The sequence below is a fragment of the Saccopteryx leptura genome, chromosome 3, assembly GCF_036850995.1.
Source record: "Saccopteryx leptura isolate mSacLep1 chromosome 3, mSacLep1_pri_phased_curated, whole genome shotgun sequence".
NCBI lineage: Eukaryota > Metazoa > Chordata > Mammalia > Chiroptera > Emballonuridae > Saccopteryx > Saccopteryx leptura.
Window position 1 is genome coordinate 50,579,791 of NC_089505.1, and position 20,162 is coordinate 50,599,952.

The window sequence follows — 20,162 nt, forward strand, 5'->3', positions numbered from 1 at the left end:
CTTATTTGACGATTAGGGAACTGGCCAGAGTGAAACTGTAGTTGGGCTGGAGATGGGATATCAAAGTACGGTAAGTGTTGTACTGTGGAATGTCTATCCACCCTCTGGCATTACAAAGTCAGGAGTGATCTTTTGATTCTAAGGTAGAGAAGAGATTTTAAAAGTTTCAGAGGTATAAATTGCCATGAAAATTTATGCCTCAAGATATTTATTTACTCAGAAAGTACCCATACTTTCAGTGTTAAAAAAAAAAAGGAAATCATTTCATTATGTATTATTAAGTAAAAGACCTTTTAGGTCTTAGTTAAGAACTTCGCTAGCCCTCATCAGCCTTAGGGTGTTGAACATAGCTGTCATTCTTGAAGGAAAACAAACTAGGATACTTCGAATATTTAGTTTGAAAACCACAGCTGCAACTTATTCAGTCATGGTATATGTAAAAATTTTCATAGCTTAACTACTGTAGGCTGACATTATCAAATACAAACTTCCAGCTTCAAAGAACTAGTTAAAAAGCAACTACCTGAAAAACTATTAATCATTCAGAAAACTAAGATAAATAAGGAATTACTTGGTTTCTCTCGCGACTCAAATCTCTTCGTTTTTTATTCCCTTTGGTGCATCTGTGAGTGTTAAGAAATGGCTTTTAAGAAATGTCTCCTTCTCTCAGATAAACTCAGTCTACAGTTTCAGTGGCTGTCTCAGCAATCTCCAGCTCAACGGAGCCTCCATCACCTCTGCTTCTCAGACATTTAGCGTGACTCCTTGTTTTGAAGGTCCAATGGAAACAGGAACATACTTTTCAACAGAAGGAGGATATGCAGTTCTAGGTAACACTGTCTTACATTGAAAACATGAATCATGAAATACTTCTCTCCTAAAGGTGGCTTACAGGGATATTGGGGCCCAGAGTTAGAACTTCAGAATGCCAAACGCACTGAGCCCTAGGAAACAGCGTCTTTGCACAAAGACCACTTTTTCCCTTCCTACTACTCCTGCTCCTCCAAACCAGACATCCATGCCATTCCTGTTTGCTTTCCCCGCTCAGAGCCTCTGCACAGCTGCCAAACCTCTGGATGTGGACCATGTTGGCTCTATGCTGTTCTGTGGTCTGAGCTATGTCGCTCGCAGCCACCTTGCTCTGCAGGTTTTTCTCTGCTCCCTCAGCATGACCCATCATCCCTACTAACGGAAATCCCACTTCCTCTCCTTGCTTGCAGTGACAAGAGACAATACTAACATTCAGAAATTTTATTTCGGAATTCTTATTCTCCTTGACTATTACTCTCTCATTCATTCAACAGCCTTTATCAGATGCTTCCAGTATGTCAGTCTCTCTGCCAAGTGATAGAATATAACGGTCCTAAAAATAAATAAAATCGTAACAGACTACACGCAATCTCCATCCAATACAGTCTAACAAACATTCTTTAGCGCATCTATTAGGTGTGAGCACAAGGGTAGGTGTTGGGAAAGAGGATAAGAAAAAGGTATGAAATATTTCATGTGTTCCCTGCTGTCAAGGCACTTAGGTACTTTGTATATCCCCTGAATAAAGACATTCCAATAAGGCCAAATAGACCTTCCTAAACCACCACCACATCCAATAGAATGACCAGAGGGAATATTTTTACTTTCTTTTCCTTTTTCCTTTCTGACACACCTATACTCACATTTCTCAGCCCTTCATTAACTTTCAGTGATTAGAACTCAGAGACATGGACAGCTTAAAATGCATAGCAACCTGCACAATTTATATTCTCCATAAACATTAACTATTAATAGCAGGAAAAATTAAAAAGTGATTTATAAGAAGATAGGTCAAGTGAACGTTATTAAGATGCCCCAGTTTGCAATGAGTCTCTGGGAGTGAACGCAGCTAGGGTATTCTTAAGAATTCATTCTCCTTCATCACTGCAGTAGATTCCTAACTGCTTTTACTGATCCCACTTTCTCTTTCTTGTGAAACACTCCACAGCACTGGCATCGAGTGTCTTTTATTTATTTAAGAACTGTTTTATAATACAGATCTGATCAAGTTAGCTTTACTGTTCAATTAATTCAAAATAAAGTCCAACTTCCATACGTGCACACTAGAGCCCTTCCACATTCGCCATGCCTCCTGCTCTCCTTACTGAGACACTCCAGCCACACTGGCCTCCACCCTGCTCTCCAAACATTCCAGCCTCTGTACCTATTTGGCTCTTTCCTCCTTTCTCACTTTGGAAATATTAAATGGTCCTACTGGCCCTGGCCGGTTGGCTCAGCGGTAGAGCGTCGGCCTGGCGTGAGGGGGAACCGGGTTTGATTCCCGGCCAGGGCACATAGGAGAAGCGCCCATTTGCTTCTCCACCCCCCCCCCTTCCTCTCTGTCTCTCTCTTCCCCTCCCGCAGCCAAGGCTCCATTGAAGCAAAGATGGCCCGGGCGCTGGGGATGGCTCCTTGGCCTCTGCCCCAGGCGCTAGAGTGGCTCTGGTCGCGGCAGAGCGACGCCCCGGAGGGGCAGAGCATCGCCCCCTGGTGGGCAGAGCATCGCCCCTGGTGGGCGTGCCGGGTGGATCCCGGTCGGGCTCATGCAGGAGTCTGTCTGACTGTCTCTCCCCGTTTCCAGCTTCAGAAAAAAAAAAGTGGTCCTACTAGTTGCAATCACTTTCTCCTCTCCTGAGCTCCCACAGCCATACCATATTCTCAGCATGCTGTCCCCGCCCCACCCCCCACAAGAGTGATGTGCTAGTGTCCCAGTCCCCCGCAGAGCTTTCCACGGTGTGTCTGACTTTTTACTTACCGAAAAATGTGTCAAGCTTTTAAAAACAGATACAGAAATTATATTATTACAAAATCGCACCCTAGTGACAAAATTTAGGTTGCTGTTCTTGAGACCTACAGGTATTTCTCTCCACAGATGAGTCTTTCAACATTGGATTGAAGTTTGAGATTGCATTTGAAGTCCGTCCTAGAAGCAGCTCTGGAACCCTTGTTCACGGTCACAGTGTCAATGGGGAGTACTTAAATGTTCACATGAAAAATGGGCAGGTAGTGTGCTAAAAATTATCTTAACAGTCTGTCTCCTGTGACCTTGGATTCTAGCTATAAAGCAGATTTATGTTACAGAATAATTTCATCAATCTTTCTTAACTGGTAGAAAAAAAAACAGGGAAGCTATAACATGAAATTTAGATGCAGGCAATAGTTAGATTCAAATTTATAAGCTGGAAATTGATTTGATTAGAACAGAGAGTCATGAAAATGTGTCATAGATTTTTTAAAAAAGATCATCAACAATAGCCACAAAATTAAAATGTTTTAACAAAAGAATTGGACCTTTTTGTGTGTGTGTGAGTGAGAGAAAGAGAACAGGAAAGGAGAGAGATGAGAAGTATCACCTCATAGTTGCATCAATTTAGTTACTCACTGATTGCTTCTCATACATGCCTTGACATGGGGGTTCAAGATGAGCCAGTGTCCCCTTGCTCAAGTCAGTGACCCTGGTGTCATGTTGATGATCCTGTGCTCAAACCTGGGACCTCAGAGTCCCAAGTTGACACTCTATTCAGTAAGGCTGGACCTTTTTTAAAAGATTTTATTTATTGATTTTTAGAGAGAGGAGAGAGAGAAAGGGGGTGAGGAGGAGCAGGAAGTATCAACTTGTATGTGCCTTGACTGGTCAAGCCCGGGGCTTAGACCCAGGACCTCAGCATCCCAGGTTGACACCCCATCCCCTATGCCACCACAGGCCAGGCTGCAGCTTTTTTCCTTTTTTACAACAAATGGAAGCAGCAAACATACCCAACTATCAAAACTAGCAAACACTGAAACAACTATGTATACCAGATGTGTATACATACATATATTATTTTTGAAGCTAGAAATAAATTGTTATAATTAAAAACCACTTTCATTCTAAAATATTACTAAAGAACATTCATGAGATTATTCAAATATAAGCAGCAACATATTTTTATTGGTTCTCTAACTTGATATAACTGATTTTTATTTGAGTTCTGATATATTCTATTAAACCATATAATAATAAAATGAACCCTTCTAGGGTGCTTACTATGTGTGAGGTACTATTCTAAATGCTCTATAACACCTTTAAAATTAAAGGTATTCATTCTGTTATCTTTGTAATTACTCTTCCCCATTTCTCCTTCCACTATTTTGTTCTCCTCAGAGCAGTTTAAACTATTTCTATAGCCTACTGCAGAGTGACCCCTTGTGTTCAAATTGCAAAACACGTGTGAATACTTAAAGTATTGCTTCCCTGTGAGTTATTTAAGAAATTTAGGTTTATCATGATGAGGAGAGATGAAACTAAGATATATAATGTACCCTGTCTTTTCTAGGTTATGGTGAAAGTCAACAACGGCATTAGAGACTTCTCCACCTCAGTGACACCCAAGCAGAGTCTCTGCGATGGCAGATGGCACAGAATTACAGGTGAAAAGAGCTGTGTGTCCTGGGTTTCCTTTCTTAAGCGAGTTTGCACACCCCGCTGTGGGGTGATGCTTGGCAGAACGTGGACTATAACTTACATGATGGGACAGATGAGAGTTTGGGAGTAGCCAAGAAGAGAATCAAATGTTACTGTACTAAAATGTGTATATTGAATCCACATTTATTTGAAAATATGAATGCTGCCAAAACAGTCTTGGGGAGTTATTTAAATAATGCATGACTTAGGAGCAAAAATATGGCAGTATCTTAAATATATATTTACATGAAAAGAGTATCTTAAGTATCCTCCCTTTCAAAGGAAAATGTTACAATAATTACTTAGTTAGACATTGATGTTTCCAGGGATATAGAAGACAATGTAGGATTTATTCTGAATAAAAGCTATTGCTGTGATAAATTAGCCCCTTTCATGTGAAAATGAATCACTCCAGTGCCACCTATGACCTGTCTTTGCCTTATATTCTAGTTATTAGAGATTCAAATGTGGTTCAGTTGGATGTAGACTCTGAAGTGAACCACGTGGTTGGACCCCTGAATCCCAAACCAGTTGATCACAGGGAGCCTGTTTTTGTTGGAGGTGTTCCAGGTAAGAGTTGTTTAAAAACGACAAGTTCCAAATTCAAAAAAACAGTAAGTTCTCGTCATTGTTGTAATAGTATTAAGAATTCAGCCATGTGTTTTCATAGTTCACCTAATAACTCTAAGGATTTTATACACAATGTCCTTTCACAGGAAAAGTAAACTAACAATTGTGACCCCTCATACAAGGATCACAGGAGAGTAACACCAAAGAACTAGACCCCCAGCATTCTGGGAGAGGAAATATTACTCTCCCTCGGTCATATCGTCTTATATTTTTCCTTTTGCTTTACACAGCCTCCTCACAAACACACAGTGAAACACACTCTATTTTATCTCTAACACAAAACTCTTTTTCAATACTGCTCTTAGATCTGAGAACCTTCGGACTAAAAGTTTGCCAATAATTGCTCCCCTTGCAAGTAGGAAAGAAGAGAATACACAGTCTTCCCTGTCCAGGATTAGGCTGAATTTCACAAACAGCTGCAGACCACAAGTTCTGTTGTTTCTATATAGTGACATTTTCTAAGAGAGGTTCCCAGCTGCAATTCTGTAAACATCAGTAGCATTACCTCTGTCATCTGCCAGGAATGGTGTGTAATCCAGGATGGTGAGAGGAGGACACTTATGGAGATCCCACAATTGTTTTAAACTTCAGAAGCAGGGACCATGACCTTTTATTGAATGTGTTTGTTTTCACACATTTCACTAACTTGGAAAAACTGAATGCTATGTGTAACTAAAGAGAAGGATAAAAAAAGATAAGCACGCTTTTACATCTGGAATTTGGTGGGGAGTTTAAGGAAAAATAACATGATTTTTTTCTTGCCTCCCAACTAGATTATATTAGACTGACCCATGTGAAGGCAAATAATGCTTTCAGTAAGAGAGTGAGAAAACATAGATAAAATTACGCCATCTAACTTTGGATACTCCCACTATATATAATAATAACTAAATTCTCCGCTGCTTTGTAAAATGTAAACTTTTCAAACACCTGTATTGACAATGATGGTAACTCATTGATGAAATATTTGGGACACGCAGAAAGCAACCCTTCTTCTTCTTTATTTCCCCTGTCCTTCCCGTCTCCACTCCCAGTTCTCTCCTCCCGCTTCTGGTTTCCGTTCTGAAAGGAAGTGCTGGCAAAAGCCACTACTACACTTCACACAGGTGCCATGTAGAGCATGTATCACGTCATTTCTTACATTGCTGTACATTGTTTTCTTTCTAGAAATCACCATATAGTTTAAAATATTGCAGATTTCCCAAGAGGCTACAGGATACCAAATTGAGCTTAGCACACAAGGTCCTTGATAATCTGGCCCCTCGTTGCCCCTGCCTCTGGGGTGTCCCAACCCTTCTGGGACTTGTTGCCCCTGCCTCTGGGGTGTCCCAACCCTTCTGGGACTTGTTGCCCCTGCCTCTGGGGTGTCCCAACCCTTCTGGGACTTGCAGTTCCTGAAATGTTCAAAGATGCGCTCTTTAGTGTACAGGGCCTCAGTTTCTGGAAAATGTTCTTCCTTTCCTCCGCTAGTACCTTTTAAAGAAACAACTTTTCCCTTCCTCCCCCAGCATAACTCCTTATTGGTCTTTAGGACTCAGAGCAGACTTATACTTGCACACACATGCCCCCTCCTCCCCATAATGCGCTATGCATACCACTGTCATAACACTTATCACAGAATGCTGTTGAAACTAACAAATAGTACAGTCCTTGCTGCCAGGGAGCATAACTTCATTCAACACACAGCAAACACTTATTGAGAGTCTATTAAGCACTGTGCTAAGTTCCAGGAGATGGACCAAACAAGTATGGCCCTTCTTCATGGAAGTTATAATTTTGTTCTTTACTTTGCATCCAAAGCACTTACTATACCATGCAAACAAATATTTGTTTCTTTAATTTTTGTTAGCGTTTGGAGTCTGATCCCAGCATTACATTCCGCCATCATCTCTCTCTACAACAGTTGCTAACTAAGCTGCACAGACTGGTTGGGCAAGATGCACCTGAAGCCAAATTCAGCCTGCCTGAGACATATAATGAATAGCAAATTTGAGCTAATGAGCCAGCACACAGGAACTAGCAGGCCAGGGGGGCCTAACAACCAGCCCAAGCTTTTAATTCCTTCTAGGAATCATGCCAGCAAACTTAGAACAAAAGCAATTACAATTTAAGCTGAATGTCATTAATTGCATCATTTTAAGCTGTTCAAGATTAATTCCACTAAAATCACATCAGAAACTGAGGGATGAAACAGAATAACTAAGGGAAATTAGACATAAATAAATAAAACCCCTATATGAACTAAATTCTCTTGGAATCCCAACCAGTTTTATTATACCACATAGAACCCTAGTGATAGTATTTTTATCTATAAAAAGTTAATGCATTAAAATTCAATAAACTATACACCAAAATAAGTCAACTTTACCATATGATAGTTTCAAAATCAAAATTAGGGGAAAAAAATTTTAATGTACTACACACACAGAGAGAGATCTGACCTTTGTTCCTCTACTGAAAATCTTGCATAATTCTATATATAGCCACACTTTTAACTGGGGCAATGTTCACTCATAAAATTATGACCTGTGGTGGCGCAGTGGATAAAGCGTTGACCTGGAAATGCTGAGGTCGCCGGTTCAAAACCCTGGGCTTGCCTGGTCAAGGCACATATGGGAGTTGATGCTTCCAGCTCCTTCCCCCTTCTCTCTCTCTCTGTCTCTCTCTCCTCTCTCTCCCTCTTTCTCTCCTCTCTAAAAATGAATAAATTAAAAAAAACAAAAACCTAATTTGACACTGGTAAAATTATGTATTGATTCTGTTAATCAACTACCTTAGGGTTCTGGAGCACTTCATTGTCGTTACCTACAAGAAACTGTGGCGAACTATGCACACCATAATTTCTTTATGAATTATTTCCATGACATCCCTCATGAACTAAAAGGTGGTAAGCTTGGGCAGAATCAAAATCCAAGTTCTGAAACTAGTCTCCAAAATGGGCAGAAGAAATAGATGTTTCTACTCTTATAGTCTTTCTTGTTCACTGTTTTTATTCTGATAATGTATACTGAGCAGACTTAAAAAATATAATCAGACTAATCTAGATAGAGAAAAAGGGAATTGATCTACCCAGCCCCTTCCAAATCTAAGACTTTATAATTATCATTCTAAATATGAAATGCTAGTTCCACAATTTATTTTCACTACAAAGTCTCTGCATATTTTTAATCTGCATTGCTTAGAAAACTTATTACAGTTGCTTGATGTTTAACTTGCTGTGCTGGTTTTCTGTTGTTGTTGTTTTTTGTTTTTTTGTGTTTTGGGTTTTTTTGTATTTTTTCTGAAGCTAGAAACGGGGAGAGACAGTCAGACAGACTCCCGCATGCGCCCAACTGGGATCCACCCGGCACGCCCACCAGGGGCGACGCTCTGCCCACCAGGGGGCGATGCTCTGCCCCTCCGGGGTGTCGCTCTGCCGCGACCAGAGCCACTCTAGCGCCTGGGGCAGAGGCCAAGGAGCCATCCCCAGCTCCCGGGCCATCTTTGCTCCAATGGAGCCTCGCTGCGGGAAGGGAAGAGAGAGACAGAGAGGAAGGGGGGGTGGAGAAGCAAATGGGCGCTTCTCCTATGTGCCCTGGCCGGGAATCGAACCCGGGTCCCCCGCACGCCAGGCCAACGCTCTACAGCTAAGCCAACCGGCCAGGGCCTGCTGTGCTGTTTTATGTTCCTTCCTGACTTACTGATTTCTAAGTGTTTTGCATCTTTTATCTGCTACTGCTCACATAACTATTTGTACATAATAATAACCTTTGACTAAATGAATTTTAATTTCATGATATTTCTAAGGTCTCTAAATTGCTTTAAGTTATATTGCTTCTATCATCCCAACACATTTAATTGTGTCTGTATAATTAATAAGCATAAGGCTTCTTCTAGATCTCTAAGATAAGGGAAGACAGTTTTCCTGGCACACTGCAGGGTACCCTTGCCCACACAAAGACTAAGCTAGTTATCATTATCTTACTTATAGTTCTTAAACCCTGAGCTCAGAAAAATTAAAATTTGTTTGATTTGAATTCATTATTTTCTCATTAGATTTTATGAGCTTGGCAAAAATGTGCAGGCTTAAGGGTGAACAATAATGATACAAATTAAATAGAATATTAACCAAGTCCAAAAAGAATATGGAAGCTAAAATTTTTTCCCTCCTCAGTAAAACATTCAAAATAAGTGAGGTTCGGGTGAAACTAACTCAAAGCACAGAAAGACCCTGAAAACTCACTGCTGAGGTTTTACATGTAAGTGGCAGATTCCAGCCTGGGAAAATAGCTAAAACATTTTTGAGAAATTTGATCATGAAAAACATGGTAAAACTTTAATTACCTCATGTTCATATTACTTGAAAAGCAGATTATGCTCCTAAGAAAATTAGTAAATAATTATATTCCATTTTTGCCATGTAAATCGTGTGTGTGTGTGTGTGAGAGAGAGAGAGAGAGAGACAGAGAGACAGAGAGACAGAGAGGGACAGACAGGAAGAAAGAGAGATGAGAAGCATCAATTCTTCGTTGCAGCACCTTAGTTGTTCATTGACCGGGGAGGGGGGTGACTACAGCAGACCGAGTGACCCCTTGCTCAAGCCAGCAACCTTGGGCTCAAGCCAGCGACCTTGGTGTTTCGAACCTGGGTCCTCCAGGTCCCAGTCGGACGCTCTATCCACTGTGCCACCGCCTGGTCAGGCGACGTGTAAATCATCTTGATGTGATCAATTACCATGTAGTATATTTTTACCATGAAGTAGTATCTGAGCATGAAATGCTTCAACTGCGACCTTTGATTTCTTTCTTTCTTCAGAGTCTCTACTGACACCGGACTTGGCCCCGGGCAGACCATTCACAGGCTGCATCCGTCACTTTGTGATTGATGGGCGCCCAGTGAGCTTCAGTAAAGCAGCCCTGGTCAGTGGCGCGGTGAGCATCAACTCCTGTCCAGCAGCCTGACGCAGCAGAGCGAGGACGCCCAAGTACCAAGTTCTAGAGCACTGAAAGAAACACAAAGCCCGCCAGGGGGAGCCCCAACTCTTCCTCCGGTGGGAGATTCCAGCTAGTTGAGCAGGACTTAAATGAATCATCAGGGACTGGATGCTTATTATTTCTCATTTGGATTCTGACTTTGGATCCAAAATGTCTGCAATGTACAACCATCGAAGGAGTGTTAAACTTACTTGCATTGTATTACTTCCTGCTGGTGAAATTACTGTTCCTGTTTCTATTAAAATAGAAGGGATTCTAAATAAATGCTGGCACACATTTTTAAAGTGTGGCTAGATTCTCAGAATCATCATTCTGTCTTGATAAATAACTTTCAGTCTACACCAAAATATCTTTGGTATACTATTCTTTATCCTAGAAAGATTTACTAATTTACATAACACCTAAAGTTAGGGGACAGATTTGATTTTAGCATTTTTGTTTGGTCTATCAGTATAACAAGAATATTTTAGGTGTTAAGCAAGTGTCAAGTTTTAATAAAGTAAATTTCTAACTACTTTATTTAAATTTAAAGTATAATTTAATTTTTTCTAGATAAGAAAAATGGAATTTAAAAACAACTTTTCTTCCTTATATCTTTAAAATAAAAATAAGATTGTACATAAGGGGCAGCCCCTGCAGGACATTATTACTGTGTTCTGTAGGAATCATGGAAGACATTTCAGCAGAGAGAATAGAACAAAGTAATTAACTTAAAAGTATAAAAGTCCTTTAACTAAAAGTTTTTTTCTAACATATCTGTAACACAACCAGTCTTATTTTTAAAATTTTATAATCATTTTTAGGTATATATATTTATAAAGTCTAGGGAAAAAATAGGCTTGAATAGCTGGTGGAATTTTAAAATACAGAAACTGAAATAAAAAAATTATACATGAAAAGATAATCAAACTTTCAAAATAATGAGAGAAAATAGGCCTTCATATCAACAGTATTAAAGATATGGGAAAAAATAATAACTTTTGGACAAGGGGAGGGGATAAAATATTTTGAGGAATTACTAAGGGAATAAAATATTCCCTTACCTTGAAAATATTACATATGTATACTCAAATTGCCTTGCTAGCCTTCAGTCTCAGGTACATTAATAATAATGTTGAAGATGTCAATAAAAATAGCAAATAACAATTCCTACAGGGCTGACTACGTGCCAGGCTCCATGATAAACTACAGTTAATTTCGTTCAATCATCACATTAATCCTGTAAGGTAGTATTTGCAGATAAGAAACCTGAGACTTAGAACAGTGAGATAACTTGCCAGCTGTCACTCAGATAGACTGAAGAGCCAGAATTCAAATCCAGGGCAGCATGTTTACTCCTTTGCTTTTTGCCCCCAAAGGACTGTCTTTTGGCCAACTCTCAGCTGGTCTCTAGAGCTGGAATCGCAAACCCAAATGTCTATACAGCCAGAGAAGTACCATAAAGGAGCAAAGCTTGTGGGGTCTGATGGAGCAAGTCAATAGAGCACTTGCCATGGCTGTCTAGAAGCACAGCAGGTACTCAGCTTGGCCAACTATCACCAGGAGAGAACACAAGACTCAACGAGCCAGAATTTCCAAAAGAAGGTGGAAATGTGAAATGGGGGGAGGGTGTCTGAAGAAAAGATATTCTTGGGGGGAGGATGAAATGACCTGATTTTTTTTTATTATTGATTTGTGAGAGAGAGAGAGAGAGAGAGAGAGAGAGAGAGAGAGAGAAAGAAGGGGGGGAGCAGGAAGCATCAACTCCCATATGTGCCTTGACCAGGCAAGCCCAAGGTTTCGAACCGGCGACCTCAGTGTTCCAGGTCGATGCTTTATCCCACTGCGCCACCACAGGTCAGGCGAAGTGACCTGATTTTTTAGTTGGTAACTAAATTAAAGCAACAGCAACCACAGCAGAAAAATATCAGGCTGACCAAACAAAATCTTATGAGATCCATATGTGACTTCTGGGCTAAAAACTCCAAATTCAAGACTCTAGGGCCTTAACTGGTACAATTTGAACCAATGCTTAAAATATACTGAACCCTGACAATATTCCCTCATTAAGGCCCAAGCAGGAAGAAGTGGCTCTGAAACCACCTATTATTTTCTTTTCAAAAAGAGCTTCCTGAGGCTTCCTGGAAGGCCGCTCTCTCCCCCTTCTCAGCAGCAGCACAGAGTAAAGTAAACTAGTTAAGCTGCAGACCACGTCTGGACCTCCAGTAGCTCCAACAGCCATGCACGCAGATGCACAAATACAGACTAAAACCACAAAAATTCTTCTACCTTCTCTAAAATTCATGAAGAAATTTGCAGTTAGTATTTCATACTCTTATGCTTGGCAAATGAAAATCTACTGAACCATATACCTGTCACCAACCACAGAATGAACTTCTGAAACTCAATTCACCATTTATAAAAGCTTGATTTAGTTCTTAGATAGGACCCCCATCTCCTTCAGCTTCTGTATAGGGAGAAAAAACAAGAATTTTTTCTTTTAGCTAAGCATAAGATACCAGAACTTCACATAGAGAAATATGTGTTGGATGTTCCTAGTAATTTTGACTGATTATTTTCATGGTCCCTGCCAGTTCAGAGCCCCTTCACAATGAGAGAGGCCTCCAGTACCCCCAGCCTGAAGAGGCAGCCCTATTCAGGCTGGCACCCCACATCCTCCTTTCATGGCCACAGCTGATTGGATAAGGGAACCATCCCATAAATTCCCAGTGAAGGAACATTCTATTATCTAGTAGTATGAAAAGATGAATTTCATCAATTAAACCAATAGCTGGTTCTTTGAAAAGGTAAACAAGATTGATGAACCTTGAACCAGACTCATCAGGAAAAAAAGAGAGAGGACTCAAGTAAATAAAATTAGAAAAGAAAGTGAAGTAACAACTGACACTGCAGAAATACAAAGAATTGTAAGAAAATACTATGAAGATCTATATGCCAAAAAATTAGACAACCTAGCTGAAATGGATAAATTCATAGAAATACACTATCTTTCAAAACTCAATCTGGAAGACTCAGAAAACCTAAACAGACCCATTATAACAAATGAAATTGAAATAGTTATCAAAAAACTCCCAGCAAATAAAAGTCCTACCCGGGATGGCTTCACAGGCCAATTTTACCAAACATTCAAAGAACTAACACCTATCCTTTTCAAGCTATTTCAAAAAATTTAAGAGGAGGGAAGACTTCCAAGCTCCCTTTATGAGCCAAGCATTATCCTCATTCCAAAACCAGGTAAAGACACTACAAAGAAGGAAAACTATAGGCCAATATCTCTGATGAACATAGATGCTAAAATTCTCAACAAAATATTAGCAAATCAGATCCAGCAATACATCAAAAAGATCATACATCACCCTGGCTGGTTGGCTCAGTGGTAGAGTGTCAGCCTGGCGTGCAGGAGAACCGGGTATGATTCCGGGCCAGGGCACACAGGAGAAACGCCCATCTGCTTCTCCACCCCTCCCCCTCTCCTTCCTCTCTGTCTCTTTCTTCCCCTCTCGCAGCCAAGGCTCCACTGGAGCAAAGTTTGCCCGGGTGCTGAGGATGGCTCTGTGGCCTCTGCTTCAGGCGCTAGAATGGCTCTGATTGCGGCAGAGCGACGCCCCAAGATGGGCAGAGCATCGCCCCCTGGTGGGCATGCCGGGTGGATCCCGGTCAGGCGCATGCGGGAGTCTGTCTGACTGCCTCCCCGTTTCCAGCTTCGGAAAAATACAAAAAAAAAAAAAAAAAAAAAGATCATACATCATGATCCAGTGGGATTTATTCCAGGGAGGCAAGGCTGGTAAAATATTCACAAATCCATCAATGTGATTCATCACATAAACAAAAGGAAGGATAAAAATCACCTAATTATATCAATAAATGCAGAAAAAGCATTTGATAAAATCCAGCACCCATTCATGATCAAAACTCTCAGCAAAGTGGGAATACAGGGAACATACCTCAACATAATAAAGGCCATCTATGACAAATCCACAGCCAACATCATACTCAATGGGCAAAAATTAAAAGCAATCCCCTTAAGATCAGGAACAAGGCAGGAATGTCCCCTTTCACCACTTTTTTTTTTTTTTTTTTACAGGGACAGAGAGAGAGTCAGAGAAAGGGATAGATAGGGACAGACAGGAACGAACAGAGATGAGAAACATCAATCATCAGTTTTTTGTTGCGACACTTTAGTTGTTCATTGATTGCTTTCTGATATGTGCCTTGACTGCGGGCCTTCAGCAGACCGAGTAACCCCTTGCTCTAGTCAGCGACCTTGGGTCCAAGCTGGTGAGCTCTTTGCTCAAACCAGATGAGCCCGCACTCAAGCTGGTGACCTCGGGGTCTCGAACCTGGGTCCTCCACATCCTAGTCCAACGCTCTATCCACTGCACCACTGCCTGGTCAGGCCCTTTTCACCACTCTTATTCAACATAGTTCTGGAATTCCTGCCACGGCAATCAGACAAGAAGAAGAAATAAAAGGCATCCAAATTGAAAAAGAAGTAAAACTATTCATTATTTGCTGATGACATGTATGATACTGTACATAGAAAACCTTAAAGTCTCAGTCAAAAAAGTACTAGACCTGATAAATGAATTTGGCAAGTTGGCAGGATATAAAGTTAATATTTAGAAATCAGTGGCATTTTTATACACCAATGATAAACTGACAGAAAGAGAAATTAAGGAAACAATTCCCTTCACTATTGCAAAAAAAATAAAGTACCTAGAAGTAAATGTAACCAAGGAGGTAGAAGACTTGTACTCAGAAAATTATAAGACATTAAAAAAAGAAATCAAACAAATTGAAGCATATACCACGTTCATGGATAGAAAGAATAAACATTATTAAAATGTCCATATTACTCAAAGCAATCTATAAATTCAATGCAATTTCTATTAAAATACCAATGGCATACTTCAAAACTATAGAACAAACATTCCAAAACTTTATATGGAACCAAAAAAGAACACGAATTGCCTCAGCAATCTTGAAAATGAAGAATAAAATGGGAGGAATCACGCTTCCTGATATCAAGTTATACTACAAGGCCATTGTAATCAAAACACCTGGAACTGTCACAAGAACAGGCATACAGATCAATGGAACAGAACAGAAAACCCAGAAATAAACCCACACCTTTATGGTCAATTGATATTTGGCAAAAGAGCTAAGAGCATACAATGGTCAAGGCACATATGGGAGTTGATGTTTCCAGCTCCACCCCTCCTTCTCTCTCTCTGTCTCTCCCTCTCCTCTCTAAAATGAATAAATAAAAAAATAATTAAAAAAAATAAAACAGAAAGTTTTATTTTTATAAAGACTATATAAAGATAAAGAGAGGGAGAGAGAAAGAGACTAGAAAGGCACTATATAAAACTATATATAGTTTTATAAAGAGACTATATAAAGAGACTAAGAAAATAAAGACAATCTCTTTAATAAAGGTGTTGGGAAAATTGGATGGTTACATGCAAAAAAATGAAACTTGACCACCAACTTACACCATTCACAAAAATAAACTCAAAATGGATAAAAGACTTAAATGTAAGTCATGAAACCATAAACATCTTGGAAGAAAACATAGGCAGTAAACTCCCCGATATTTCTCGTAGCAATATATTTGCCGATTTATTACCACAGGCAAGTGAAATAAAAGACAAAATAAACAAATGGGACTATATCAAACTAAAAAATTTTTCACAGCAAAAGACACCATTAACAAAATAGACAACACACACAATGGGAGAACATACTCGCCAATACATTTGATAAGAGTTTAATAACCAAAATTTATAAAGAACTTTTAAAACTCAACACCAAGAAGGTAAACAATGCAATTAAAAAATGGGCAAAGGGGCCCTGGCCGGTTGGCTCAGCGGTAGAGCGTCGGCCTGGTGTGCGGGGGACCCGGGTTCGATTCCGGGCCAGGGCACATAGGAGAAGCACCCATTTGCTTCTCCACCCCCACCCCCTCCTTCCTCTCTGTCTCTCTCTTCCCCTCCCGCAGCCAAGGCTCCATTGGAGCAAGGATGGCCCGGGCGCTGGGGATGGCTCCTTGGCCTCTGCCCCAGGCGCTAGAGTGGCTCTGGTCGCAGCAGAGGGACACCCCGGAGGGGCAGAGCATCGCCCCCTGGTGGGCAGAGCGGCGCCCCTGGTGGGCGTGCCGGGTGGATCCCGGTTGGGCGCAAGCGGGAGTCTGTCTGACTGTCTCTCCCTGTTTCCAGCTTCAGAAAAATACAAAAAAAAAAAAAAAAAATGGGCAAAGGAACTGAATAGACATTTCTCCAAAGAGGACATTCAGATAGCCAATAGGCATATGAAAAAATATTCTATGTCACTAATCATCAGAGAAATGCAAATTAAAACCACAATGAGATACTACCTCACTCCTGTCAGAATAGCCCTCATTAACAAATCAACACACAGTAAATGCTGACAAGGGTGTGGAGAAAAGGGAACCCTCCCTCACTGCTGGTGGGAATGCAGACTTGTGCAGCCACTGTGGAAAACAGTATGGCATTTCCTCAAAAAATTAAAAATGGAACTGCCTTTTGACCCAGCCATCCCACTTTCAGGAATATATCCTAAGAATCCCAAATCACTGATTCAAAAGAAGATATGCACCCTCATGTTTAGTGCAGCATTGTTTACAATAGCCAAGATCTGAAAACAGCCCAAGTGTCCGTCAGTGGACAAGTGGATTAAAAACCAGTGGTACTTATACACAATGGAATACTATGTGGCTGTGAAAAAAGAAGGAAATCTTACCTTTTGCGATGGCATGAATGGCCCTAGAGAATATTATGCTAAGTGAAATAAGCCAGGCAGAGAAAGAAAAATATCATATTTCACTTATATGTGGAATCTAATGAACACAGTGAACTGAGGAACGGAGTAGAGGCAGAGGCGGGGTCACAGGGAGCAGAAAGACAACTGTCAGAGGGAAGGGGGATGAGGAGACAGGATGAGAGAAGGTGAAGGGATTAGTGAAATTATATATACATAACACAGATACAGATAACAGGACAGCAAATCCCAGAAGGAAAAGGGGGAGTTAGGGGGAGAGTGGCAAGGGGGTTTAATGGGGGAAACATGGTTCAGAGGTAAAGGTGTTATATTGAGTGGGACACTTGAATCCATGTAAACACAATAAATTAAAATTAAAAAGAGAAAAGGAAAGATGTATTTCAGCAATTGAATATTTTCTCTTGAAATTTCAGTGGAAAGAATCAAGTACTTAGCAGTGAAAGCTAAAGCCAAATGAAACTATCTAAAAGTACAGTTTAAAGTGCTTGCCACATGCATGTGGACATACACTCTAATCAAATAAAACAGGCCTGACCTGTGGTGGTGCAGTGGATAAAGCATCGACCTGGAAATGCTGAGGTCACTGGTTCAAAACCCTGGGCTTGCCTGGTCAAGGCACATATGGGAGTTGATGCTTCCAGCTCCACCCCTCCTTCTCTCTCTCTGTCTCTCCTCTCTCTCTCTCTGTCTCTCCCTCTCCTCTCTAAAATGAATAAATAAAAAAATAATAATAAAAAATAAAACAGAAAAAACAACATTATTCATTCTGTAGGCTTAAGATACTGTATCAACCTGCCTTTTATCTAGTACGAGCAACCTCAGTTCTCACTCCAGAGTTTATAGGGATGCAGGAGGGGGCATATTTCAGAAAATACTGGGATATATTTCTTCTCTGGGCCCCCATGTCCTTGTATGTAACATGGTAGTATAGGTCATCAAGTATTCTTTCCTTTTTCTTATATTTATTTATTTATTTGTTTATCTATCTACTTATTTATTAGTGAGGGGTTGAAGACAGGAACAGAAAAACAGGAAGAGCAAGAGATGAGAAGCATCGACTCAGTTGGGGTACCTTCGTTGTTCATTGATTGCTTTCTCATATGTGCCTTGACTGGGGAGCTACAGCCAAGCCAGTGACCCCTTGCTCAAGCCAGCGACCTTGGGCTCAAGCTGGCGACCTTGGGCTTCAGGTCAGTGACCATAGGTCATGTCTATGATCCCACACTCAAGCCAGATGACCCTGCGCTCAAGCCGGCAACATCGGGTTTTTGAAGCTGGGTCCTCTGTGTCCCAGGCCAACACTGTATCTACTGCACCACTGACTGGTCAGGATCTTCCCTCTTTCCATAAAATTGGTGACTACAGCCTATAGCTGGGACCATAAAACAATAAATGCACCACATTTTAAGTTCATCAGACTTTGAGGTGTGGAGTCAATCCCTTCTCTGTTAGGACTGACTCAGAGAAGCCATTTCAACACAACCAGCATTGTAACATCACAATGCCTCCAACACACCACACATAGTGAGAGAAAGAGAGAGAGAGAAAGAGACTATATAAAGAGACTAGAAAGGCAACTGTCCAGAATGTAAGCTCCACAAATTCTTGTCTGAGTTATGCACTGATGTGTTTTAAGAGCTCAAACAGTGCCTGACATGTAAGTATGTGCTCAATAAGTATTCACTGAGTGAATTTTAAGAAAGCAGAGTTTTTGTAAAAGTTACCCCCTCACCTCACCTCACAAGGCAATCTCTTGTAAAGTGCCTGGGAGTCTGAGGAAAAGAAAAACTAATGCTGACTTCTAACTTGTGTTCCCCTGAGCCTCAGAGATCTCTGATTTGCCTGAGGGTGTGGGGAGAAGATGAAGGAAGAAAATGACACAGCCCATCAGCAATATAGAAGCATTCCCTCAAGTCTTTGGTAACCTTTCAAGTCCTTAGAAGTCTCAAAAAGTAGGGAAGAAGGTTGGCTACCATAAATAAAGCCACTTAGCTTATTTACTTCACACCAGAAGACACCACTCCCAGCTGACACTCCTAGGGGGCAGATGGGGTGGGCAGAGGCTAGCTGCAATTGAGAGATGAAAGCCTGGTATGGTCTCCCAAAGCATGATCAGAGAGGCACACGCATAAGCGGAATGTGGCGTGACACTACCAGTCAGAAGCAACAGTTGATCCCCTTGAGAAATTTCTAAAGTGTAATGATGGTGGCTGCTCAGCATTGAGTTCCTCACCAGCCCAGCCAGACATAGTGAGTTTACAGTAAGTTAATCAGCCACCTCGACACAACAGGTTTCCAAATGATCATGCCTTCAGACAGCTGATTAATGAACTGATGCCAACCTGGAGGAAGATTATAAAAGAATAATACCACAGGGTTACCCTAAGACCTGTTTATAACAGTCCCATACAGGAAGATCACATCTAGGAACATAAGGAATGTAGGAAAGCATTTATTCAGGGCAGAAGCTTTAGAAGACTAAAGAATATATCCTTGAAAACAAACAAACAAAAAAAAACACCGCATTTATCCTTTTAATGTCTTTATCATCTGTAGTAATGCCCCTACTCTCATTTCTAATATCAGTAATTTGTGTGTGTGGGGGGGGGTTCCCCCAGATAATTATGTCTAGAGGCTTGATGATTTTATTGATCTTTGTGAAGAATCAGCTTTTGGTTTCATTGATTTTCTCTACTATTTATTCATCTTTTATTTTATTGATTTCTGGTTTTATTTTCATTATTTCTTTCTTTCTGCTAATTTGGGGTTTAGTTTGTTCATTTCTTATTTCTTGAGGTAAAAGCTTAGATCATTGATTTAAGATGTTTCTCTTTTTATAATGAAAAAAAATAATGCTAAGTACTACTAAATTGCACCCCATCCATTTTGATATGTTGTGTTCACATTTTCACTCAGTTCAAAATATTTCTAGGCCCTGGCCGGTTGGCTCAGCGGTAGAGCGTCGGCCTAGCGTGCGGAGGACCCGGGTTCGATTCCCGGCCAGGGCACACAGGAGAAGCGCCCATTTGCTTCTCCACCCCTCCACCGCGCTTTCCTCTCTGTCTCTCTCTTCCCCTCCCGCAGCCAAGGCTCCATTGGAGCAAAGATGGCCCGGGTGCTGGGGATGGCTCTGTGGCCTCTGCCCCAGGCGCTGGAGTGGCTCTGGTCGCAACATGGCGACGCCCAGGATGGGCAGAGCATCGCCCCCTGGTGGGCAGAGCATCGCCCCATGGTGGGCGTGCCGGGTGGATCCCGGTCGGGCGCATGCGGGAGTCTGTCTGACT

General features: G+C 41.0%; 1 protein-coding gene across 5 annotated transcripts in view; it reads left to right on the forward strand.

Moving 5' to 3' along the window:
* The window catches only part of LAMA4 (laminin subunit alpha 4), a 167,788-nt gene extending 157,422 nt beyond the window's left edge, over positions 1-10,366 (forward strand). For all 5 annotated transcript variants that reach the window (XM_066373432.1, XM_066373430.1, XM_066373429.1 and 2 more), the window contains exons 35-39: positions 671-830; positions 2,903-3,033; positions 4,347-4,440; positions 4,925-5,044; positions 9,899-10,366. In XM_066373432.1, coding sequence (XP_066229529.1) covers positions 671-830; positions 2,903-3,033; positions 4,347-4,440; positions 4,925-5,044; positions 9,899-10,044 — 651 coding nt within the window. In that variant the 3' untranslated portion in view covers positions 10,045-10,366. The remainder of the gene's footprint in view (positions 1-670; positions 831-2,902; positions 3,034-4,346; positions 4,441-4,924; positions 5,045-9,898) is intronic.
* The last annotated feature ends 9,796 nt before the right edge of the window (positions 10,367-20,162 follow it).